General features: G+C 35.5%; 1 protein-coding gene across 4 annotated transcripts in view; it reads left to right on the top strand.

Annotated features, from left to right (window-relative positions):
• EXOC1 (exocyst complex component 1) overlaps positions 1-27,407 on the top strand; it is a 60,190-nt gene extending 32,783 nt beyond the window's left edge. For 2 of the 4 annotated variants that reach the window (XM_082728655.1, XM_082728654.1), the window contains 10 exons: positions 2,482-2,587; positions 6,985-7,029; positions 8,286-8,449; positions 9,022-9,129; positions 10,363-10,439; positions 10,949-11,177; positions 18,230-18,413; positions 20,892-21,091; positions 24,412-24,606; positions 26,291-27,407. In XM_082728655.1, coding sequence (XP_082584781.1) covers positions 2,482-2,587; positions 6,985-7,029; positions 8,286-8,449; positions 9,022-9,129; positions 10,363-10,439; positions 10,949-11,177; positions 18,230-18,413; positions 20,892-21,091; positions 24,412-24,606; positions 26,291-26,443 — 1,461 coding nt within the window. In that variant the 3' untranslated portion in view covers positions 26,444-27,407. The remainder of the gene's footprint in view (positions 1-2,481; positions 2,588-6,984; positions 7,030-8,285; positions 8,450-9,021; positions 9,130-10,362; positions 10,440-10,948; positions 11,178-18,229; positions 18,414-20,891; positions 21,092-24,411; positions 24,607-26,290) is intronic. The other 2 variants (XM_082728657.1, XM_082728656.1) reach the window with 1 other exon arrangement.
• The last annotated feature ends 211 nt before the right edge of the window (positions 27,408-27,618 follow it).

The raw sequence follows: 27,618 nt of genomic DNA, 5'->3' as shown, positions 1-27,618 counted from the left end.
ATCCATGGCTCTGGATTATTCGTGTAGGGCAGTTAAGAATAGAGATGTTCCATCCATGCTTAGGGAGGAAATGAGCTTTCCTCTCCCATTAATTTCCTTCAAGATTACTCAGACGTCTCCTTTCAACCCCCGTTCTGCATTTGTGGAATTTACCCATTTGTGTAAAGAAAAAGTAGAATATAGAGATCTTGGTAAGACTGCACAGTCAAAACAATGAAAGTTGAAAAGACTGCCTGAGACAACAGTATTTAAACTCTTGATAGTTAAATGTAAGGTGTTATACAAGGTGCTAAGCTCCTTCTAAGAGACATTCTTCAGAATTTGGTAAATGAATGAACTGATGGTTACACCTGTCTGTGGCCTCGCCCACCAATGAGTTCTGTTACGTAGCTGGAGAAAGGTATCTAGTCATTCAAGTTGCATTGGAAAAGGGGGTGATTTTCAGTAGTCTGCTCACGTTACTGTTTTCTAGATACCAAAGAAGCTGTTTTCACATGGTTTAAATTGCTTGGGTGGTAATGTGCACTTTAGACAATTTTGATATTGGAATGCAGTCTGTTATGTTGAATGATTTGAGTAGAAACCACCGATGAAGATTTCACAAATTATGTGAAACTGATTTTCTGTCTGTCAACTCTTCACTGATTTGCAGTGATAATATTTTTTAAAAGATTTTATTTATTTAATTGACAAAGATCACAAGAAGGCAGAGAGGCAGGCAGAGAGAAAGAAGGGGAAGCAGACTCCCTCTGAGTAGTGAGCCTGATGCAGGGCTTGATCCCAAGACCCTGAGATCATGACCTGAGCCAAAGGCAGAGGCTTAACCCACTGAGCCACCCAGGCACCCCTTGACTAAGTTTTCTTACAGAGACTATGTGGGAAATATATATGGCCTACAAATTGAAAAACCAAGGATCTATATGTTTCATCCAAATATATTTTATAAAGAAATATCTATGAACTAAGAAAATCAGTGGTAAACTATGAGTCAGGATACAAATATTCATATAATATATACCCTTTGAAAGGTACACTTGATGTTTAAAGCAACATAAACCTGCTCTAAAGCTGCATGTATTGGGGTGCCTAGGTGGTTCAGTCAGTTAAGTGTCTGCCTCCGGCTCAGGTCCTGATCCCAGGGTCTAGGGATTGAGCCCCACAATGGGGAGCTTCTCCTTCTCCCTCTGCCTCCTGCTCCCCCTGCTTTTAAACTCTCTCCCTGTCTGACAAATCTTTAAAAAAATTTTTTTGAAAGTGAATATTAATTTGAACTAATAAGGAAGCAGAAGTTTAGATCCCAGGATAAATTTAAAAGAATAGCGAAGTACAGTGGATTTATTTACATTTCGTCAGACTATGTATGGCATTTAACTTAGGACTTGGTAAAATGCATGGTTTCCCACTAGTGAATAATCCTTCCTGAGAGCATAAAATATTTTTATGTGATAATAAGCAGATATGATGAAGAAATGAGTTTGTATGCTAAATTATAGATGAGATGTTTCCATTTGAGCTAGAATAAATCTAATTTGTTTCTAAAAAGTAATTGTGAAAACTGTAAGATGTACTAGTTATAATTAAATTCTTATTGAAAATAACTTATTTTGGAATATCTAAATACCCTAAGCTTATTGAAAGATTATTTTTTAAGTATATTTTTTAAATTTTTTTACTTTTTTAAAAGATTTTATTTATTTGACAGAGAGGGAGATCACAAGTAGGTAGAGAGGAGGGGGAAGCAGGCTCCCTGCTGAGCAGAGAACCCAACACAGCCGAAGGCAGAGGCCCAACCCACTGAGCCACTGAGGCGCCCCTTGAAAGAGTATTGAAAATAGGCAATTTGATATGCCTTACTACCCTAAGTTGGGAGGGGACACTGACACTGAATGTGCTCCTTTGTTGCCATTGACGCTGTTGGTGTGATTGTTTTTAATAGCAGCATGGCAATATGGAGGAAGTTACAAAGATTCCCATTTTCTTTGGCCCTGTATTTCCATCCTTAGGAAATGATTCCAAGAAAACAATTCATTAAAGATGAAAAGGTTATTGTAACATTGTCTATCATAGTAAAACATTGAAACCACTTAAGTGGCCTCTGCTAGGGAATTGATTTGCTGAATTGTGGTATATCAACAAAGCATAACACTGTACAGTCATTAAAGTGTGAGGCTGGAAAAACATGATTGCTCAGACCCAAAAATGCTATACAGTAGGATTGCAACTCTATTTGAAATCGATGAAAGAAAACACATAAAAATGAAAATATAAGTGTGATTATATTCGATTTTATATTTTTATAAGTTGCTATTTTGATGCCTGTTCTTTTTTATTTTTTAAGACAGAAAACAGCCAATTTTTTTATCCTATGAAATACCTCAGGATTTTAGACCAGAAAATTTAAAGCAAGCACGAAGGCTTTGGGGGGACTGAATTGTTATATTTGTTTAATTAATAAGAAGTACCTGTTACTTTTATTTTAAGAATTACATGGATTATTTATCACGACTATATGAGAGAGAAATTAAAGATTTCTTTGAAGTTGCAAAGATCAAGATGACTGGCACAACTAAAGAAAGCAAGAAGTTTGGTAAGCTTAGAGACCTCAGTTCATTGTTTTCTATTCTATTCTATTAAAAGTGGTTTTATTTATGACAAGTCTAAGACATTTTAGAGCGAGGTGGAAGAAGATACGGTAGAATTGATGAAAAAGTAAGTCTAATGTGTTGGTTTGATTTATAGTTATTTCACAGAACAAATGTTTATATTTGTAAGTACAGCTTTTACCAAAATTCTCTAGTAAATGAATCTGACAGCAATTGTGTATTCATGCCATAAAGGAAAGCATCTATTCATAAGAAAAGCAGTTGACCAGAGAATGAAGTGCAATCTGGTGGAGAAAGTGTTAGGCTCAGAGACAAGTTGAGAGTTGAGTTTCCGACTTCCTAAAAGGCCTTCTGTAGCAGTTGGTGGCAAGTCATCGATCTCCTAAGTCATTGCTCTTTACAGGGAAATGGAAAGTAATTCCTGGCTTCTTACTTCTCACTGGTTATTTTGAATCAAAAAGAAAGTTTGTGTTTCCTCCCCGGTCAAGGGGCTATAAAAATGTCCTCCAAATTTCTCCTGGGATTATACCTTATTTTTCCAAAGGGATATTTTCCAAGCATGCTATTTTTTGTTGCTTCGAAGTATGTTAAGCGGACAGAAACGTGATTTGAAAAGATAACCAGTGAAAGTCTCAAGTTGCAAGGAAGGTGATTTGCCGAGGCCACATTCTGCTCTTGCATGTGTACCCATCTCTGGAGTTCCTTTTGGATGGAGTTCTGTGCCTACTCAAGTCAAAACCTGGCCTTAAATGGCTACAATGTGTACTCCTCAGTGTGTCTGCCTAGTTTCCCTTTAGACCAATGAGTTTAGCATTTGCTTGTTGAAAGGAGCCTATGCCCTAAGCATCTTCTGGTAATCAGGAAACAGGATTGAAATTGATAGCACATCTTTCCGTTCTTTTCCTTTAGGACAGAGAAGACTGTCTTTAGTGGGTAATTATTTAGTAATTCACTGTTGTTGTTGTTATTGTTGTTGTTTTAATTCAACACTAATATATTGATTATGCTAGTCCAGACTGTTGAAATGTTTTGAATCTGTGTACACGTATGTTACACTTAGGTAAAGATACTGATAGGTATCTTGGGACCATAGGCTTTTGGAAACAGAAATGCTAACTCATCCTAAAGGTTAATTGTTCTGAAACAGCAGTGTGTTTATATCCTTGTTAATGTTTCACTGTGGGTATGTTATGCTTTTTTTTTTAAGTAAGCAACATATTAATTCAGTTACATGTTTAATGTTTTCATTTAGTATATTTGTCACCACTTGTTAGTGAACCATTTTATTTTGAGAGAACTCTTCCAACAGAATATGAAAACTGGAGGTAGAAAGGAAATCTTTCTAAAATTATCTCCTTAGGAGGCCGTTAATCTCAGTATCATAATAGTTTATCAAGCCTAAGATTCACATTGAGATAAATGACATAACAAAAATGTAATTTAAAACAAGTACAACACTATCTTAATGGTATCATTGCATTAACCTGAAAATTAATTTTTTTCTTTTTCTCCCTCCTGGGAAGTTCTTAAATTATCTTATTTAAAATAGTTTTAAATTAGAAGTTTAGAAGGCACTTTTATAGTTTTAAAATAGCATTAAAATCACATCTCTTTCTATGTATAAAATAATAGCAGGAGAGTAATTTGTGATGGTTGATGGCACCAGAAAATCATAGTTTCAGTTATCTTGATAACATCAACTACAAGAGAAGAAAAACTAAATAGTAAACAGAATTCAGAAGACAGTTAAAACAGATGATTTAAATTCTAAATAAGGTAGAGTGAAAATTTTTTTAAATATCTTTTCATTCAAATTGGGTTTAAATCAACTTTTAATAGTAATATAATTAAAATAGAAACTTGAAATTTTGGAAAGATAACTTGTCCATGAATCAAAATGAGGTAATTATAAATAAAATCTAATTTTGTTTTGTTTTTTTAAAGATTGAATTAATTCAATTATTTGACAAAGAGATCACAAGTAGGCAGAGAGGCAGGCAGAGAGAGAGGAAGGGAAGCAGGCTCCCCAGCGAGCAGAGAGCCTGATGCGGGGCTCGATCCCAGGACCCTGGGTTCATGACCCAAGCCGAAGGCAGAGCTCTAACCCACTGAGCCACCCAGGCGCCCCTAATTTTGTTTTGTTTTTTACTTGCTCTGAAAATTCTGGGTCATAGATGCTAATACGAATAGAAGGTCAGAAATGTATAGTCAATATTGTTAGAGATTCAGGGGAATACTCTCTTTTTGAACCACTTTGACTCAACTTTAACATCACTTTAGCTCAGGTCATTTAGAATAATGTTGAAATACCAGCAGACATCTTTTCTTTGTAATAAGATCTTTAGTAGATAATTGCCTTTTTTAATTAATAGGTTTACCTTGATAAACTCAGAGACATGGAGTTTTCTCCCCAAGAATAATACTTTGGTGGAGTTTTTCCCCTTGTGTTCTGCAAATATACTTAATGAAATGGCAGGCAAAGAAATTTAGAAATTATTTTTTAAATCACCGATTTTTTTCTTTCTGTAGTTATAATAACACTACACACACATGCATATTATTTTAGGACCTTAACATATGCATTTATATAATTACTGCCTCCCTTGTATTTAAAATTTTAATAGTTCCAAAATTTTAATATGTCAAAATTGTTTTTCAATCTGTGTTGTTCCAGTAAACTAAGAATCTTGTTGATTCCAAAAGGAGTCTTGAATACAAGACCAAGTTCAGTGCTGGCTAGAAAATTTATTTAATAAATACTGATTATTATATAATAAGCACTGCTAAGTACTGAGAATGCAACAGTAAGCAAAGACCCTACCTCATGAAGTTTACAGTCTAATGGGGATTATTTAAAGATACTTAAAAGGTTACCTGAAGGGGTGCCTAGGTGGCTCAGTAGGTTAGGCATCCAACCCTCCATCTCAACTCAGGTCTTGATCTCAGGTTCATGAGTTCAAGCCCCACGTTGGGCTCCATGCCCAGTGTGGAGCCTACTTTTTAAAAATATATATTTATACACCTTTTTTTTTTTTGTACCCAATATTGGGTACGAAAAAAAAAAAGGTGTATAAAGTTCAGGCTTTGCTCTGAAACTGGTGAACTTAGTATAGTGACAGCTTGAGGCCACTAGGAGGTACTGTTCAGATTGGCCCACTAGTTGATCCAGCGTGATCCCTGCTTACCACTTATATCTCTAGCTTTGGTGTTTCATTCTTCTTAAGCTTCACAAAGCTAGGGCTGCAAAGATGTACATATCCCTGGTATGACATGTCAGTAGCTTTTACTTGGGCTTTTGCCTTGAAGTTTGGTAGGGATGGTGACAGTTTGATACATTGTTCTCTGTATTTAAATTATTTCTAGGTTATAGTTATATTCCTTAATTTTCTCTTTCATTCTGTAAGTTCTTTCTTTGCCTTTCACATTAACTTCTAATTTGAGTTGAGAATGTTTCACAAGATGATCTCTACAATTGATCTGATAAATATTATATAGAGAGAAGTTTTAGAATAAAAGAAATGTCAAATGATCCCAAAAGAACTCAGATTCCTGTATTAAACCTTTTCCTTTGGCTTTAAGCCCTCCATCCACCCATCTCCTGATAATTAGTATTTTGATATCTAATTTTCATTCTAGGTGTTCATAAAGCCAGCTACTAAGTAGTTCAGGTTGACATTTTGAAATGATTTTAACACCCCCCCATGTAATTTTTTATCAGATGTGGTCATAACATTATTCATTACAGTGGAGACTCCTCTCAGGACTTTTCAGGGAGCGAGAATGTTGATGTGCTTAATATCTAAGTCTACAACTTCATTCTAATAAATTAATTTTTACTTGACCATATGATCTCACTCGTATGTGGAATTTAAGAAACAAAACGAACAAGCAGACAAGAAACAGACACTTAACTATAGAGGACAAACTGATGGTCCCCAGAGGGCAGGTGGGTGGGGGGATGGGTGAAATAGGGGCTGGGGATTAAAGAGTACACTTATGATTAAAATAAAATAAAATAAAATGACTTTTAAAAATTTTAAAAATACTTTTTTCCCAGAAACCAAAACTTACAAATGTAGTCTTTTAAAGTTTAAGCGCACTAGCTCCATAAACTTTAAAAAAAAAAAAAAAATCACTTAAAAGTGTTGGGAGAGGGGCCGACAAATAAGATATTTTTGCCTCTTTGAGTAACAACAAACATTAGACCAGTAAAGTAGCTGACCAACTAAACATACGTTGCACCTCTTGTTACTTGATGCTCATGGTTCTTTGCATGTGTCTTTTAAACTAGAGCTTTAACTTCCTCTTGTGCATGGTTTGTGCAAATTGCAGTTTATTAACTTGTCTTTGTCTTTGATGCTTGCAACCTAATCCATCACAGCTACACTGCCTCGAAAAGAAAGTGCTGTCAAACAGGAAACAGAGAGTGAGTATGCTTAGTGTATTAGTAGGTATTCTCAATGCATGTTTGTTTAATGTCTAGAAATTAGTTTTTTGTCTTGAAAAAAGTTACATCCGAAAACATTTGATTGCTCTGAGTTGCCAGGTTCGGTGGAAGAAAACCAGCATGAAGGTAGTGGTATGGCTACATTCAAAAATTGTAATTCAAAATATATGGTGGGTAATCAGAAATTATGAAAAGTCTTAACCATTAAACTTCTGTTTTCAGGCTTTGTTTAGAAACTATAAAAATTCTTACAAATATGGTCAGATTTTTGCATAATGAAACTAAGGTGTATCTTTAATTGTCCTTATATCTTCATCTGTCCCTTCTGACCATCAGCAAATAACATAGGTTAACTGAGAAATATTTTAGAAGATTAAAAAAAAATTATTCATTGTTTATATTTAATTCTGAATAAAAATATTACATTTTCTTGTAAAAATGGAAGCCTTTAATTCCTTGATGGATATAGAATATTGTCCAGCCACATTGTTCTCATTTTTCCTCAAAGATGTCTCATATTATGCATTTCATGATGTATATATTACATATTAGTTGTATTTTAAGTATAACAAGTTTTCAGGTGGTTTTTTCCTCTTCATTTGTTTAGTTTTTAAAGAGCTGTAGATAATCAGTTCAGTTACTGTAAAAAACAGTTTCTGGATTCAGGAATGTGTTAAGTTGCATCATATGTAATCTGCTTTTTGTAGGGCAAGAATGATGGCTTATTGGCAGTTTTGTATGGTTCAACCCAATATTTTCATTTAATGTGGAGGCGTGTAATATTAGGATATGGCCGTTTTCTTCAGAAAGAAAAAATGTCATTAAAAAATAAAAATTAAAAAGACCTCATAGCTAGTACACCAAGGAGTCATTGGCCTTCATCCATATTTATATCTTTTGAGTAACTCAGGAAGGCAATCTTCATCTACTTTAGCCTAGAAATACTAGACAACTTTGGTGGCACTGGGTAGGGTATAGATCATGCGATCCTTAAGACCGCTTTTGGTCCTATTCTGTAAATCTGTGTAGTTTTCGCTACTTCTTGCAGTATGCTCAGAAATAGGACACAGATGTTAATGAGAGAGCAGGACACGCTTCCGCACAGCCCATGTGGTCGATTTGTGTGATAACTGATATGAGCGCTGAATACGAAGACAGTAGGCAAGAGCCCTCATTCACACTATGGGTCTTTTATTCATGAAGGTCACAACTTTCAAAGTTTTATTATTTCTTAGGTCTTCATGGAAGTTCTGGGAAATTAACTGGATCTACTTCTAGTCTAAATAAACTCAGCGTTCAGAGTTCAGGGAATCGCAGATCTCAGTCATCTTCTTTGTTGGATATGGGAAACATGTCTGCCTCTGATCTCGATGTTGCCGACAGGACCAAATTTGATAAGGTAAAATAATATAACAAGTATGTCTTAAACATGAACATTTGTTTTCTAATAGCAGTCTGTTATTGCTTTAAGTGTGTTCCAGGATTTGGGCTATGTTGGCTCTCTGAATTAACCATATGTTTCAAATTCTGAATCTGAAAAAAAAAATACTATTCAAATGGCAACTGAAATGTATATTATCAATTCATTGACATAACAACTTTATTAAAATTTATTATAAATCATTAAGAGCTTGTATCTTTAAGTTCCTTGAGCCAACTACAAAGTAAAGTGGAAATAACAGCTTTTATGAAGCTAAACTGTTCTCTGCAATGCATTAAGCTTAAAAAGTTTGTCTCTGTGTTCCTCTTTCCAGATTCCAAGTGAATAATTATTTTGAGTTTTTTTTTTTTTAGGTGTGTCTGGCCCTGTTAAGCCTTAATACTTCTGCATTGTCCTATCAATCTTGGAATAGTTTCTTTTGGGATTCTATTGAGATAATACGTAAAGCATCTATGATCTCTCCTGAAAAGTGAATTAAATGTAGAAGATGTTTTTATGCGTTTGGTGCAGTTCATTTTTGTTTTCTTCAGATCTTTGAACAGGTACTAAGTGAACTAGAGCCCTTGTGTCTGGCAGAACAGGACTTCATAAGTAAATTTTTCAAACTACAGCAACATCAAAGTATGCCTGGAACTATGGTATGGCTCACATTTATTTGTTGGCTAATATTTATAATCAGTAGTATAATTAGCCTAATTAATTTATTGTCACAATTTCAACATCAGAACAGAAAAAGAAAAAATTTACAATGCAAGGATTTTTTCAGTAATTTTTGTCATATCACAAGATAATGAAAACAGTGATAGTTGGCTACTCCAGACATTTAGGTCTAAGACAATACTCCAAATTGTCTTAGACCTAAATAGCCTCTAAATTAGTAAGAGGGAATTGGCTGAATTTACTTTGTAAAAAATATTCTTCAAAAGGAAATTTTAGCATTTTAGTAGTCACCAAGAAAAAATACAATTTTCAAAGGAGAAAGATATATGAGTGCATATACCAAGGTCTAACAAAAAAAAGAAAGAAAGAAACAGGCCCCAAATCTGAACCTTTCCTGTGCCTTTGTTACTAACTAGGTATGAGACCTTAAACCAATTATTTAATCCCCAGTTTTCCTTATCTATACAATGAATAATAACTGTTCAGCATGTCTCTCAGGTGGCATAAATGTAAGAAAATAATATGAGATGCTGTTGCAATATTTTGAAAAACTTAAAAGCACAATACAAATAAAGTGATTTTTAAATTAAGGTCATCTTGGGTGGCTCACTGGCTCAGTTGATAGAGCATGTGTCTCTTGATCTCCAGGCTGTGAGTTTGAGCCCCAGGTTGGGCATAAAGCTTACTTGAAAAAAAGTAAGGTCATCTTAATATACAGAACCAATATATAAAAAGCAGTCGTAAAATGAATTTGTTCTTATAGATGATGTTGATAGTAAATTTGCTTGTTAGCCTCTCTAAGAATTTTTAATAACATTTTTTAAATGCTAAAGTTTTATTTAAATGATTGATGAAATTCTTTAATTTTTAAAATTCTTTCTTAAAAGTTGTTTCTGGTTTTTTGAGCTTCCCTTCCCCTCTGAGCCTCCAGTACCTTCTCTGTCCCTGCTTTCCCCTCATATGCATACACACAGGCACATCTTCTCAGCCCACAGTAATTCTCAGATAAAATCTAAGAACAAAACATTCCCTAACCATTCTTAAACAACATACTAAGTTATATTGTTTTATCAATAGTACTACCTTTAAAAATCATTATTTTTCATAATGTATTCTCTCCTAGGAATTTTAGGACTGAGCAGGCTTTTGCTATATAAACTAGTCAAATTGTTGGTCTTTTATTATGTAAAGTACCCGAATAATTTTTGCAGACTGAAGCAGAGGACCTAGATGGAGGAACATTATCCCGGCAAAATAATGCTGGCGTGCCACCGCCTGTCTCATCTGAGTATGTGTTTGTTAATATCTGTTGTTTATCTGGGGAGGGGGACACTTAAAATTGAACCTCAAGGGGTGCTGTTCAGTGAGGAGCCAGATGATTCTGGTGATGTGACAGCCCTCAGAGCACTGACATGTGTGCCCAGTGTCTTTTCAAACGTCTTACTCAGTTAAAATTGGTCCTGTTGTCTGACTCTTCAGCTCTTTTTGGCTTGGTAATCACAAAAAAGTGCAATCCGTTTAGTGTTTGCTGGTAAGAAGTAGCAGAAATTACAGAAGCACATTTCAGGATCCAGCTTTACAAATGACATGAAGTTATATTTTGTGTAATAAAACTTAACTTCAAAAAATATTTTTATGTTGGAAACTGCTGTAGAATAATTAGTTCATCCTATCTGGACGTTTTTCGTTGAAATGTGAAATTTTAGTCATTTTGTATATCTGCAGTGGATTAGAGTTAAAGATCAAGATATGAAACCTCTATAATCAATTCCCATATTTTGTTTGTTTCCTGAACAGGAAAGATATGATCCGTCAGATGATGATTAAAATATTTCGCTGCATTGAGCCAGAACTGAACAACCTGATTGCATTAGGAGACAAAATTGATAGCTTTAACTCCCTCTACATGCTTGTCAAAATGAGCCATCACGTGTGGACTGCACAGAATGTGGACCCTGCTTCTTTTCTGAGTACTACGTTGGGAAATGTTTTGGTGACTGTCAAAAGGAACTTTGACAAATGCATTGTAAGTTGTTTTTTTTTTCTTTTTTTAAATAACTTAAAGTTCTAATCATTGCAAAAAAAAAAACAGGTAAATATATTTAAATCAAGAGAGAACTGGGTGTTATATGCAAACAATGAATCATGGAACAGTACTTCAGACACTAATGGTATACTGTATGGTGACTAACACAACACAATAATTTTTTAAAAAGAGAGAGGGATTTTCAGTTCTCCATTGAGTGTCTACTGTTCACATCCCTCAAAGCCCTGAAGCAGAGTGTTGGCTGCAGATATAGGCATAGAGTTGGTGGGATGCTACTATGCAGCTAGCTGCCCTTCTCCACTGTGTGTGAGTCTTGGCAAATTCTGGAGTAAGTGGCATAGAGGCAGCAGCTGCTTGAGAGAGCCACTAAGTAACTGAAACTTCATTTAACTGATTGGTGACCATAGGTCACATGAAACAACTGAAACTCTCATTTGGATTTATTGTTGTTATCCTTCTTAAAATATGCTCTGATAAGAAAATTAATAATCAGATCATTTTAATTGATTCTTTAAATTATTTAATTAGGTTTATTAGTTTGATAGCTTTAATTAATAATCATATTGTTTTATTTTAAGAATACATTGTTCTTTGGGGCACCTGAGTGACAAAGTCTGTTAAGTGTCCAGCTCTTGGTTTTTGCTCAAGTAATGATCCCAGGGACCTGAGATGGAGCTCCACATTGGGCTCTGTGCTCAGTGCAAGCCTGTTTGTCCCTCTCCCTCCCCATTTGCCCTCCCCCACCAAGATAAATAAATAAACCTTTAAAAAAATGCCTTAACTTGTACCCCTGGGGCTAATAATACATTATATGTTAATAAAAAATTTAAAATAATTTTTTAAATGCCTTTAAAAAAATAGAGAATACATTGTTCTTATAATAACTTCCAGCAATCGTTATGTTCTATTGGAAAGAAAAATCATTAATAATTTTATTTTGTCTAGGTTTTGGTAAGGTAGGAATTGGTAAGGTAGGAATTGGTCTGGGCCAGGTTCTAAAATAAAAGCTGAATTTTATTAATGTAGTTAGTATGTAAAGGTGGGTGTCTATCATTTGAATATTTCTACTGTGTAACCTCTGAGTCATATCCAGCTCTTGCATATCCATAAAACAATAGGAGATAAAAATATTAAGGGCAGTTAAAATCCACATCACTTTTGTACTTTTGTAAAACAATATTTATTGACTTTTTAAAATATAAAGGCAACCTGTGTTCATTATAGAAACTTAAATGTCACCTCAATAGGCTTGTTAATCCTCTTTTCTTACCACGTGACTTCACTTGACATTTGAAATATTACAGAATTTGACCACTTTAGACCTCTTGCCTCTCCCACCTTCTCCAGCAGTGATGCTAAACCTAGAGGGTCTGACTGCTAGCTGGGGGCAAAGGGCAAAGGAAGAGCTGCCAACGGCTGAGATAATGAGTTCCGTGTGACACAGCAGGAGCACTAAATCATGAGGACTCTACACTTCCAGACTCTGAAGGCTTTGTTGCTTTTATTAGTAAAATATAGCTCTGTGTAACACCTGTCAGTCCAACCGAAGCTAATTGTTAAAAGCATAGGATGGAGTGTCAGGTAAATAGAGATGTGGCTTCAGATGACGTGCTTATTACCACACTGCCTTACACAGAAGTGACACCTTACTAACTCATCGCTCATAACGGTGGTGCTGCTGTTGCCGCTAGTGGTAATAATTCCTAATAGTTGATTAAACAATGTTCATGTTATTCTCAAGACCGAATAGTGGAAAAACAAAGTAAGTGAACTTAGACAAGGGTATGAACTCATTATTTTCTTATAAAATTACATGTATTTCTCATAAATTTACAAGTATTTCTAAAGGATCTGTCTTTTCTCACTAAAGGGACATCTCTCTCTTATTTTAACTCATGTCTTCTCACAGTGTCTGATGGGTAGTATGTACTCAGTAAGTGTTGTATTTTGGTATTTGGGACAAGATTAGACCCTAAGGCGTACCTTGAAAAGATAATAAATGAGCCTGTTTATATTGAGCCAAAAGCATGAATGTCAGATGACTGCAGAAAGTGGAACAGATAGCATCGGGTTTGGCTCTTTCATCTGGTGGCTAAGCTCAGAGCACCTGCTGTTCTTCAAAGAACAGGATTAAGAAAGCTAGCCCAGCCCAAGCTAAAACTAAAGTTAGAAAGTAAGTGACATGCTAAGTACTACCAAGGTAAGCTCTGCTGTCCCATATATTCTTATCTGCACTCAATTTGCTTTTCAAGATTCTTCACACTATAGTGATTTGGACTTGCCCTCTTAAACCTTTGAGAATGTTATGATTTGGTTACATTGCCATGGGCAGAGAGCACGGTTAAGTAATTCAGTGATCTGTGCCTCGCACCCAAGTTCTAGTCTTAATCTCTGAATAACCTTTGTGTTGAGCAGTCAGCTGCAAATAATATATGAGTTGAGCTTGAGAGAAATTTTATTTGTGTAAGATTTAGTTCACCGATGGCTTTGTTTTGAGAGATAAAGCGTGCACGTGTGTGCAAGGTGGGGGGAAGGGGCAGAGGGAGAGAGAGAGAATCTTAAGCAGGCTCCACGGCCAGTGCAGAGGCCAGCGCAAGGCGATCTCTCAACCCTGAGATCATGACCTGAGCTGAAACCAGGAAATCTGTTGCTTAACTGACTGAGGTACCCATGTACCCCCTGATGGCTCTTTTCTTAAACAAATGTATTATTTCTATTCTACCAGTTACAATGCCAGAACTGACAACTGTCATTTAGAATATTTCCTGTTGATGTTTAAGTATATTCAGGCTATAATTCTATCCTGTGCCTTTAAATGCCACACTGAACAAAAATCTTCATGCAGCTTAATAACTACTGTAGACCAGCATTCATAAATTAGTGCTTCCTGGGCACCAGGCACTGGTCTGAGCACCTTGCACACTTTATGTCACCTAAACTTGACACTGTCCTTCCTCCTACATTAAGTAGACTCTCTGAGGGGTTATGTTACTTTGCCCAGGTCAACAGTAAAAAGTGCTAGAATTAGTGTGCATACCCAGACTGTCTGGTTCCAGCACCTGCAGTATTACACTACCCTCTCTGCTGCATCCATTTTTTTACTTTTCACAGTTATCGATACCATTGAAATGGAACACAGGGATACCTCAGAGAATCTTGAGGCTCAGTGAACCCAAGCTCCCTCAGTAAAGCGAGAATCATAATGAAGCAAGTTATTGAAATAAAGTGAATTCAGATGAATTTTGTGGTTTCCCAGTACATATAAAAGTTTTGTTTATATGTACATAAAAGTACATAAAAGCTATGTTTATCATACTGCATATTTATCATACTATCATAATCTGTTAGGGTTCAGTAGCATTTTGCCTAAAAAACAGTGTCCATAACTTAATTTAAAAATACCTTATTGCTAAGAAATGCTAACCATCATCTTAGCTTTCGGCGAGTTCTAAGGTTTTTGCTGATGAAAGTTCTTGACTCCGTGTTTTTGGCCGCTGACTGATGAGAGTGGTGGTTGCTGAAGGTTAGGGTGGCTGTGGCAGTTTCTTAAAATAAGACAACAGGGAAGTTTTGTCCCATGAATCGACTCTTCTTTTCTGTTTCTCTATAGCACGCAAAGCTGTTCAGTAACATATTACCCACAGCAGACCTTCTTTCAAAATTGGAGACCGTCCTCTCAAACCATGTTGCTTTGTCAACTAAGTTTATGTAATATTCTAAATCTGTTGCCATTTCAACATTCTTCACAGCATCTTCACCGGGAATAAGTTCTATTTCAAGAAACCACCTTCTTGACTCACCCCTAAGAAGCAACTCCTCATCTATTGAAGTTCTATCATGAGATTGTAGCAATTCAGTCATATCTCAGACTTCACTCGTAATTCTAGTTCTTTCCCCATTTCTACCACATCTGCTGCAGTTACTTCCTCCCCTGAAGTCGTGAACCCCTCAAAGTCCTCCGTAAGGGTTAGAATCCTGTTTACATTATACTTTTGTCCTCTTCCCATGAAGCGCATATGTTCTTAGCGGCATCTAGAATGGTTAATCCTTTCCAGAAGGTTTTCACTTTATTTTTCCCAGATACACCAGAGGAATCACTAAGCAGCTTAGCCTTATAAAATACTTTTCTTAAATAATGAAACCTGGAAGTTGAAATGACTCCTGAATCCACAGGCTACAGAATGGATATTGTGTTAGCAAACACGTAACAGCATTAATCTCATTGTCCATATCCGTCAGAGCTCTTGGGTGACCAGGTGCATTGTCAATAAGCTGTCATATTTTGAAAGGACTATTTTTTTCTGAGTACTAGCTCTCAACAGTGAGCTTAAAATAGTCAGTAAATCATGTTATAAAAAGATGAGCTGTCATCCAGGTTTTGTTCTATTTATAGAGCACAAACAGAGTAAATTTAGCATAATTCTTAAGGGCCCTACGATTTTTTGGAATGATAAGTGAACATTGGCTTCAACTTAAAGTCACCAGATGCATTAGCCCATAACAAGTGAGTCTGTCCCCTGCAGCTTTGAAGCAGGCATTGATAATCTCTGGCTATGAAAGTCCCAGGTGGCATCTTCTGCTAATGGAAAGCTGTTTTGTCTCCATGAAAATCTGTTGTTTAGTGTGGCCACCTTTATGAATTCCCTTAGCTGGGTCTTCTGGGGAACTTGCTGCAGCTTCTCCATCAGCACGTGCTGCCTCACCCTGCACTTTGTGTTCTGGACATGGCTTCTTTCCGCAGACCTTGTGAACCAACATCTGCTAGCCGCCAGCTTTCCTTCTGCAACATCTTCACCTCTCAGCCTTCCCAGAATGAGTCAGGGCCTTGCTCTGGATTAGGCTTTGGTTTAAGGGAATGTTGTGGTTGGTTTGATCTTCTATCGTGACTGCTAAAACTTTCTCCATATCAGCAAGAAGTTTGTTTCTGCTTTCTTACAATTTTTGTGTTCACTGGAGTAGCACTTTTAATTTCCTTCAAGAACTTTCCTGTGCATTTACAACTTGACTTTGGTGCAAGAGGCCTTGCTTTCAGCCTGTCAGCTTGTGACATGCCTTCCTCCCTAAACTTCATCATTTTTAGCTATTGATCTAAAGCGAGAAACATGAGACCCTTCCTTTGACTTGAACACTTAATTGGCCTCATGTCGATATTGTGTCTCAGAATAAAACTGTGTCTGGACCTAAGGAGAGGGAAAGAGAAGGGAGAATGGCTGGTTGATGGAGCAGTCAGAATACACACATTTATTGATTAAGGTTGCTAGCTTAAATGGACATAGTTTGTGGCACCCCAAACAAAAGATCACTGATCACAAAGCACCATAACAAGTATAGCAATAATGAGAAAGTTTGAAATGTTGCCAAACAGTTACCACAGTGTGACACGGAGGCATGAAATGAGCAAATGCTGTTGGAAAATGGTACTGACAGACGTGCCAATACAGGGTTGCCACAGACCTCCAATTTGTGTTAATAAATAAATAAATAATCAGTATCTGTGAAGTACAATAAAATGGGTGTGCCATAGTAGGAAAGATAGTATTGAGTGGTTGACAGTACTCCCCAGGACTTTCTAATACTAATGCCTGTAGCCTACAAAGAATTACCTTTTTTTTTTTTTTTTAAGATTTTTATTTACTTATTTGACAGAGATCACAAGTAGGCAGAGAGGTGGGGGGTGGGGAGGGCTCCCTGCAGAGCAGAGAGCCTGATGTAGGGCTTGATCCCAGGACTCTGGGATCATGACCTGAGCTGAAGGCAGAGGCTTTAACCCACTGAGCCACCCAGGTGCCCGCAGAGAATTACTTTTCTAACCCACATGTCATATGATTTTCAAGTTATACCACAAAAATCATTTATGAGATTTATGTAGAAGTAAAAATGTCCTGGAGCACCTGGGTGGCTCAGCGGGTTAAAGCCTCTGCCTTCGGCTCAGGTCATGATCCCAGGGTCTTGGGATCGAGCCCCACATCAGGCTCTCTGCTCGGTGGGGAGCCTGCTGCCCCCTCTCTCTCTGCCTGTCTCTCTGCCTACTTTTGATCTCTGTCAAATGAATAAATAAAATCTTGAAAAAAAATAAAGTGTCTTAACAGTATTTGACAGAGTAATTCTTATCTAGATCCTCTGAGAAGGACGTAGAACTGTAACTGAATCCATGGATTTTTTGAAACCAAATGTCTAGGTTTTGTCTGTGTGAGGCATCCCTTTTGTACTTTATTGCCATTATACACAGGCACTTTGCTGAAATAAATAGAGAATAAGTAGGATAAGTAACTGATAGTTACAAAACATACTTATATAGTATAAATCCATTGTGGAAATGCCTGTTCTCCCGCTGTTCTCATATCCAGAAATCAAAGAACTGGTCTGTCCAAACACAGATTTTAGGCTGATGAGAATTGGAAATGACTATGATTCTCAAACTTGGCCACATGACCACCAACTAGAAATAACGGAGAGAAATCCAGTGTGGGCTCTGGTATCTGCTCTACCCCAAAATGAGCAATCGCCTATTATTTACCTTTCACGAATGATAGAATCGTTTATTGCTTGTTTTCACTTCTACAAAAACTTGAGCTTCACAAAGTTTGTTTCTTGTTTTAAATAATTTGGCTTTTTTCGTTGACTTCCTTTTCTTAAAATATATGTACATTTGGAGCACCTGCCTGGCTCAGTTGGTTAAAGCTTCCAACTCTTGATTTTGTCTCAGGTCGTAACCTCAGGCTTGTGAGATTGAGCCCCAGTTCTTTCTGGGCTGGCCGAGGAGCCTGCTACTCTCTCTCTCCCTCTACCCCACCCCACTTTCTCTCTCTCCATCTTTAACAACAACAATAAAAAGATATGTGTATGTTCTTTTTAATCTATAAAAATAGTGTTTCTTGGTTACCCCTGTTGTATTAATCTGTAATTAGTAAACATCCAAAATGTTCTAGGTATAAATTATGCCCTTTCTCTGTGATATATACGTTTACTTACAATTATATGTTTCTAAGTTCCTTGTCTATTTCTCTCTCTTGCTTTCTGCCTAACTATAGAGTAACCAAATAAGGCAAATGGAAGAAGTAAAAATTTCAAAGAAGAGTAAAGTAGGAATTCTTCCATTTGTTGCTGAATTTGAAGAATTTGCTGGACTTGCAGAATCGATCTTTAAAAATGCCGAGCGTCGTGGAGATCTAGATAAAGCATACACTAAACTTATCAGAGGAGTATTTGTTAATGGTAAGTCTTTGTGATGTACTGAAGAATTTTTTGGTTGGTCGGTTCACTATTTATGGTCACTCAAGTTGGGAGATAGATATGTTCATTATTTCCATATTCTATAGTCTTATTTAAGTTTTTTGAAAGTAACTATTTCTTGAATCTGAAAAAGTAAGAAGCAGTACATTAAACCCATTCATATTCATCAGGAACCGCTTCTATTTTAGGGTTCATATGGGATTATCACTATGCAAAATTGGAATTCCTTTTTTAATCACAAAAAAAACCAACCCTTTTAAAAAATTTTAAAATGAGATTTTACATTTGCATTTTAGCGAGACTCTTTGGGAGATGATAGGCAGTGATGTTTGTGTAATATTAAACAAATCAATTTACTTCTTTAGGCCTTGGTTTTTTAATCTGTCACATAAGGTAGATTAATGCTAAACTACGGTCTTCCTGTGGCAGATCCTACAATTAGGTTACAGAAACAGTATAATGGGCCATTTAGTTTGTAATAAATGATCTGACTGCATATATTCAGGAACTTTGAAAGCTGAAACAGTTGACAGGAAGTGCAATCATCTTTCCAATCACATACAACATTTTCAGTGGAAGCAGGCCTAGGGGAAAGATGGATAAATTATATGATTGAATGTTCATATGGTTGATCATTCATTCGTTCATTCATTCATTCATTTTGAGGGGTATTTCTTTTAAATTTAAAAATAGCTTTGGGGCACCTGGGTGGCTCGGTTGGTCAAGCATCCAACTCTTGATCTCAGCTCAGCTCAGATCTTCATCTCAGGGTCATGAGTTCAAACCCCAGGTTGGGCTTCATGCTGGGTATGGAGCCTACTTTAAAAAAAGAAATTAAATTCAAAGTAGCTTTGCTTTGTCTGACTGTAAAGTAATATATGCTCATTGTACACCCCCCAAAATGAAAAAAAAGATTAAAAAAATCAAGAAAAAATGAAAATAATTTGTAATTTCATCAGGCAGAGAACATTTCATTTTTATTCTTCTAAACTTTTAAATATTTCTCCTTCTTATTTTTGTGCCTACTGTATATATGTGTATGTATATTCTTGAATATAAGTTTTTATCATACCTTACACTGTTTTGGAACCCGCTACTCTGTTATTCTAATACCTCTCCTTGTCAGTTTTTATTATGACTGTAATCATTTTTAATGAATGTGTAATACTGTATCATTATTTATCATTATCAAATCTTATATTATTATCATTATTTATCAAATCTTAAATCATTATTTATCAAATCTTCATTAATAGGCATTTAGTTTCCAATTTTTTGCATATATTTTTGTATTCTTGCCCAATAATTTCCTTGGGGTAAATTACTGGAAATGGAATTACCAGGTCAAAAGGTTTGCGTATATCTCAAGGCCTTTGCCAGATTGTCTCACAGAAAGGTGAGTTTAATGTTCCAGGAGTTTAATGTTCTCATTAATGCTGAATATTAGTAAGTATTTTCAGTCTTTTTATTCTTTGTCAACTTAATAGAGTAAAATTGATTTTGTTCATAGTATCTTTTCTTTTGTCATGCAAGAGCTTTGGAAATTTCCTCTCAGATTTATCCATCTCTCCTTTTATGATTTCTAAGTTTTGGATTATCTATAAAAAAATCATGCAATCACAAAATTATTTTTTGTAAGATTTTATTTATTTGGCACAGAAAGAGCACAGGCAGGGGGAGTTGGAGGCAGAGGGAGAAGCAGTCTCCCTGCTGACAGGGAGCCCAATGTAGGGTTCCATCCCAGGACGCTAGGATCATGACCTGAGCTGAAGGCAAACACTTAAGTAACTGAGCCACTCAGGAGCCCCAACGTTATTTTTTTAATTAGATTTATTTTCCTTAGTACTTTTGATTATATTTGTTTATTTGCTTTTTACATTTTCAAGTACTTGAGCAATTTAGAATTTGTTTGGCTAAAAATGGGAAATAGGAATCCAGGTTTATTAGTGTATTTGAAAGGACCAGCTGGTTGTCCTACCACATTCTGAATAATTCATCATTTCCCCCACTGATTTGAAAAGCTACCTTTATTATATACTACATTTCCATTTATATGTTTATAATTATTTTATTTTATTTAAAGATTCTATTTATTTATTTGACAGAGAGAGATCACAAGTAGGCAGAGAGGCAGGCAGAGAGAGAGGAGGGCGCAGGCTCCCTGCTGAGCAGCACAGAACCCATTGCAGGGCTCGATTCCAGGACCCCAAGACCATGACCTGAGCCGAAGGCAGAGGCTTAACCCACTGAGCCACCCAGGCGCCCCTGTTTATAACTATTTCAGTGTGATTTTTGTATTAGGGCTAGGTGGATATGGAGACCCTTTAGACTATCTTAAGTCCAGAAATGTGCTTACTTCTTAAACTTAAAAATGAAAAAAAAATCATGTAAGTATTTTATAACTAAATATGGTAATCCTAATGTCAGGATGTTATTATATTTTTTCTTCTTTTATTTTAGTGGAGAAAGTAGCAAATGAAAGCCAGAAGACCCCCAGAGATGTAGTTATGATGGAAAATTTTCACCATATTTTTGCAACACTTTCTCGTTTGAAAATCTCATGTCTAGAAGCTGAAAAAAAAGAAGCCAAACAAAAATACACAGATCACCTTCAGTCTTATGTCATTTACTCTTTAGGACAACCTCTTGAAAAACTAAATGTAAGTATATTTTCATTCATTATTATTTTCCTGATTTTGAACCTCTGTACATATGTTTACATACGAAAAACACAAGACATTCATCCTAAATTTGCTCATGCATTGATGGGAAGGATAAGGAAGGAGGGACCCAGTTATCAAAGGTTCCAGTGTACTAAGATACTGCTAGATGGTCGGTGTTATTTCTTTTAATTGTTGTAAACAGTGACATGGGGTAAGGTGGTATCAACCCATTTTACAAATGAAGAAACTGAAAGTAAATACACTTGCTTAAAGTTACAACAACTGGCAAGTAGCAAAGCTGGGGAATGAACCCCAGGTCAGGCTTTTCCATTATTCCAGACTCTTCTATTTCATACCTCACAAATGGTGGGTCTTTAACCTTAGTTCAGATGAAGGTTTCAAAAACTTTATCAAGATGAAAGGAAAAACTTAAAAATTTTTCTTCTTTTCTTCTTTCTTTCCCTTCCTTTCCTGAACTGAGTTATTCCCCAGAACATAGTTGACTAAAATTAAGAAAGGATGGTTTGGGGGCACCTGGGTAGCTCAGTTCGCTGAGCCTCTGACTTGGTTTTGGCTCAGGTCACGATCTCAGGAGTTGTGAGGTCAAGCACCACATCAGACTCCACACTAACTGGGAGTCTGCTTGATGATTCTCTCCCTTTGCCCCTCCCTCTAGTGTTAAAGGTCTGTCTCAGACCTAAATCCTGTGTGATACTTAACTGCAACATCAGAGACATTCCCTGTGAAATCAAATTTAAAGCAGAAACATTGCTAGATCCTTTAATATTTAACATTGCTGTAGAAGCTCTAGCCAATGCAATAAGACCTAAAACATAAGTAAAATATATTGAAAGAGAGTTAACAGGGCACTTGGTGGCTCATCTGATTCTTGATTTCAATTCAGGTCATGATCTCAGGGTCATGAGCTCAAGTGCTTGCATCGGGTTCTGTACTGAGAGTAAGAACCTACTTAAGATTCTCGCTCCCTCTCCCTCTCTCCCTCCCAACCCTGCCCACATGCACACACATTCTCTCTCTTTAAAGAAAAAGAGAGTCAAGATTATAATTACAGGTATATATGTTGAAATTACTGAACTATAATAAATAACAGGATTCAAAATAAAAATATAAAAAACAACTTATTTCCTGTATGTCCTAATAACCAATTAAAAGTTTATATAGAAACAAAAATCTAAAAGCACCAGGAATAGACTTGTCAAAACAATTATTAGCAAAAACATAATAATAATAATTTAATGAAGAATAAGCAAAGAGTAATTGCCAAGAAAATTTTAGAGAAAAGTAATGAGAAGGGGGTTTGCCTTTTCAGTATTAAGAGTATATTGTATAGTGATCAAATACAGACTTGCCAATCAATAAAATTGCATTAAAAACAAATATAAAAAAATTTAAAAAAACAAATATATTTCAGAGACAACCTGAGATGAATATTTGTAACAGTCCAGTAGTCAGTAATATAAACTATAATATACCTTTTTTAAATCAGTAAGACAAACACTAAAATCCCAACATATAAATGGGCAAGGGTTCTGAATATACTAGGAAACATATGAAATCAAGTTAACTTCATTTATAGCCAAAAAATTGTGAAATAAAGAAACAAGTCTTTTTCACTCATCAAAGTGCAATGATTTCTTTAAATCGTGATAATATGGTAGTAGCAGTCTCTTCTGTACTATTGACAGAAATATAAATTGTTTGAACTTGCCTGGGAAGCAATTTATGTACATTAACAATCTTCAGAATATTTAAAATTACACTTCTCAACTGAGGAATTATAGTCATAGAAATTTGTGCCGAAAAGTTATCAATAATGTGGGTAAATAGTTGCATATGAAAGATACTTATGACAATTGTGTTTAAAATAAATTTCTTTTAATCTTGAGTAGATTCTGCCAACTTTTAAAAAAAAGTGAAAAATATTAAATATCCAGTAATGGAGGAATGAATGTGTAAGTTGTAGTTCAGTCGTTAGATGGAATATTATGTAGCCATTACAATTTATACTTCAAAAAAAATAAGTGTTGCAAAATATTTTTAAGAGTTAAAAAAATAAAATAAAATTTTAAATTAAAATTAAATTTAAAAAATAAGTATTACATGGAAAATATAACATACTATATTATTATCTCCCCTATGTACTCATTAGAAATAGGGGCGCCTGGCTGTCTAAGTTGGTAGAGCATATAAGTCTTGATCTCAGGGTTATGAGTTCAAGCCCCACACTGATTCTATAAAATAAAATCAAAAATAGAATCTTGGGGCACCTGCGTGGCTCAGTCGCTAAGTATCTGCCTCTCTTTATTTATTTTGTCAAATAAATAAAATCTTTTAAATAATAAAATATTAAAATAAAAATATAGACTCTTTTAAAAAATCTTAAAAAAAAAACAAAAAGATTAGAAGGAAATCTAAAATGTTAACACTGGTTATCTCTGAGTAGTGAAATAATTGTTACTTTATCCTTCATACTTTTATGTATTTTCTGAGTTTTATACAGTTAATAAAATAAACTGTTTTCTAAGTAGGACTTTTTAATTTAAGTGACAATAAAAGCAGTGCTTAGCCATTATTTCTTTTATTTCACATTTTTGTTTTTATTTATTTTGCCTTTTTTGGGGGGGGTAGTTTCACATTTTTATTTCAGTTCCAGTTAACATACAGTATAGTATTAGTTTCAGGTATAATGATGCATTACTTACATACAATACGCAGTGTTCATCACAGCAAGTGCCCTCCCTTAATACCCATCACCCCTTACGCATCCCCTCACCCACCTCCCATCCAGCAACCCTCAGTGTACTTTCATAGTTAAGAGTCTCTTATGGTGGGACACCTGGATGGCTCAGTGGGTTAAGCATGTGCCTTTGGGGGAAAAAAAAAATCTGCCTTCAGCTCAGGTCACTATCCCGGCACCCTGGGATCAAGCCGTACATCGAGTTCCCTGCTTGGCGGGGAGCCTGTTTCTCGCTGTCCCTCTGCTGCCACTGCCCCTGCTTGCATGTACACGCTTTCTCAATCACTCACTCGCTTGCTCTCTGTCAAATAAATAAGTAAAATCGTAGGGAAAAAAAAGAGTCTGCTTCTCTTTTTACCCTCTCTGTTCATTTTTTTTTTTCTTAAATTCCACATGAGTGAAGTCATATGGTGTTTGTCTCTCCAACTTATTTCGCTTAGCATAATACTCTCGCTTCATCCACTTTGTTGCATGCAAATGGCAAGATTTTGGTTTTTGATGGCTGCATAATATTCCGTTGCGTATGTATTCCACATCTTTTTTTTTCATTTCCTTGAAGCATTTCTTTGAAGGCGTTGAAGCTCGAGTAGCACAAGGTATAAGAGAGGAGGAAGTAAGCTATCAACTTGCATTTAACAAACAAGAACTTCGTAAAGTCATTAAAGAGTATCCTGGAAAGGAAGTGAAAAAAGGTCTAGATAACCTCTACAAGAAGGTTGATAAACATTTATGTGAAGAGGAAAACTTACTTCAGGTATGCTTCCTTCTGTTAACCATTCTAGATTGCACATCTTAAAATATATTGCTTTTCTCCAAACAAGTCCTCTGGAAAGGCTACAGATTTTCTAATTCTAGTGCAGGAGGAAATTTCCCTAAAGAGCTATAAAGTACAGACCAGATCAATGAGTTTTGAGGAAGAAAGGAATAATATGTATAATGTGTTTATATAGCTATGAGGAAGAAAGGAATAATATGTATAATATGTTTAGCTATTCCTGTTTACTTTATATTTCTACTTTATAGTTTTGAGGCATGAGTTGTTTTTCTTTTGTTTGGGGTTGGGGCAGGGTTTTTTTTTTAGGCTTTCTGTTTGTTTTTTGAGATTTGAGGGGAATAACTAAATGGAATAGAGTATATGGTACAGTGGAGTGATTCTGAGCATGGGAGCCAGAGTTAGAAACAGGTTCATAATGTGGCTCCAGATTATGCTGCATGACTTTGGGCAAGTCACTTAACATCTCTGAGCCAAAATTTTCTTATTTGAAAAGTAGAAATAATACCTCTCTCATATAGTGGACACTACTACTATTGCCATTTATAGATGAGAAAATCAAAGCTTAGAAAAGTGGAGTAACATGGTCCCACAGCTGATGGGTGGTAGAGGCAAATTTAAACCCCAGATGGGGCCATTTTTCTCTATAAACCACACTGGAAGACCCAGAGATAAGTGAGAATAATTCTGACTTCAATATTATCAAAGCCTTTTTTAGGGCTGTTGCATTTCTCTTGGCCTCTGAAAGGCAGATAGATGCGGATAAAGTGAGAGGATTGGCAGGTAGAAGAAATACCATGAGCTAAAAGACATAAAGCAAAAAGTGTAATACTGTTCGGTAAGTAGACTTAAGGGGACAGGATGCAGGATTTATGAGATGAAGGGTTTACAAGGAAAATTCCTGGAAAAACATATTCCCTCATCTGCTGGATAGTAATGATGGTCATAGCACCCACCCTCACCAGGTAGACTTGAGACTTAAATAGGATAATACGTATATAAAGCACTTTGTACTGTGCTGATACAGAATAAGCCTTGATAAATGTCACCTGTTTGTATTAGCTAATATGTCAATGTATATATCAGGTTCTGCCTTGATAGTTATCTACAAAGTAGTTTCCACTGCTGAATCATATATATAATCCGTCTATCTCAATTTTGGTATCCTTCATGGCATCAAGCAATGTTTTGTATCATCCATTTTAGATAAATGTTTAAACTTCCATCTGGAATGAAATGTAACCATTAACTGTTGCATTTCACTTAATTACGAGTCTTAGTTCCACGAATAATTGTGCATATACACATCTCTATTGGATATTGTAGTAGATATAATAATAGTTAAAATGTAATGAGTGTCAAACTCATTACCATGTCAAACACTGGTAAGCACCTTACATACTTGCACTCATTTAGTCCTCACAAGAAACTTATGAGAAAGGTATTATTGTTACTACCCTGGTTTACAGATGAGGAACTTGAGGCCCAGAGCAGTAATGTCACATACTCCAGGTCACATGTCTTGTAAGTTGAAGGAACAAAGATGCATGTCCTTAACCATTACCCTCTCCTAAAATCTTCGAATATATCTTGATATTATTTCTACACACTTGATTATATATTTCCATTCATAATTTAATGACTTTTATTTTCATTTTTGTAATAGGTGGTGTGGCACTCTATGCAAGATGAATTTATACGCCAATACAAGCACTTTGAAGGTTTGATAGCTCGCTGTTATCCTGGATCTGGTGTTACAATGGAATTCACTATTCAGGACATTTTAGATTATTGTTCCAGCATTGCACAGTCCCACTAAAAAAGAAGAGATAAATGAAAGGAGTGTCTACTATTTTGTGTGTGTGTATATATACATATGTATATGTGTGTGTACATACCTACACATGTATATGTGTGTATACATACATACACACGCACACACACACACACACACACACACACACACAAAAGCAAAGATTTAGGTGCTAGGGAGCCCCATTGCTTTAAGTCAACAGATTGAGTAGGAGGAATGCTTATATACATCTTTCCTTATCTGTGTAACTAATAACAGGAGAGCTACCTGCTGCAGTGGTCACTTGGCCCTATGTAATAACAGAGACATGTGAAAGGATGAACACCAAATTAAGTGGCCCAGAAAGTGACAAAACCATACTTTTGACAAGTTTATTTAATCCATTGGAGAAAAGGTACAACTCCAATAAATGTGTCATTTAAATGTTAAAAAATTTTAAAACCTTCTGAAAGAAGAAAGATAAATGAAAAAAATCACTCTGAGTACACCAGACATTATTCAAAATTATCAAGTAACTATGTTGAGAACCCAGACTTGGAACTTTATGTATTATTAAATGTCAGATAAATGGGTAATACCATACTACAAATATTCAAGAGCAAAAGTACCAATTTATGTAGCAGTTTTATCTGCCCAATAAGTTGTGTACTAACTTAAAACATTTATCTCATCATAAAATGCCTTTAGCATTTTTCTATGACTAAGCAGAAAGTCTCCTTTTATTGTCTAGTTTCTTGTATTTGACAGTGGTTATCCTGTGTATAAGGCATTAGGAGTTCTTCAGTTTTCACTAATTCACTATTGCCTACAAATCATGTAACTACTAAAATATTGTACAGAATTTTTTTCCCTTCTAACTAATGTGTATATGGATAAGGAATCTTGTGATGATCAGTTATAAATTTAGATTTTGAGAATTATGTGACTTGTATGGCAATGAATCTGAAATAAAGAAATTTTCAAAAAAAAATTTTCTTCAGAAAAGTTAAATTTTTCTTAGGTCTGTTATATGCTATTTTTATAAAACCAAATTCTTACAAAATCAATATACAAAAATTAATTACATGTTCATTTACCACAAAACACTTAAAAATATAATAAGAAAAATAGAACCATATATAACAGCATCAAAAATATTTAGTATTTAGGACTAAATCTAACAAAACATTATACTGTATATT

Source organism: Mustela nivalis (genome assembly GCF_964662115.1).
Source record: "Mustela nivalis genome assembly, chromosome: 4".
Classification (NCBI taxonomy): Eukaryota; Metazoa; Chordata; class Mammalia; order Carnivora; family Mustelidae; genus Mustela; species Mustela nivalis.
Note: the sequence above shows the minus strand (reverse complement) of the source record. Positions and strands in the feature narration are given on the sequence as shown.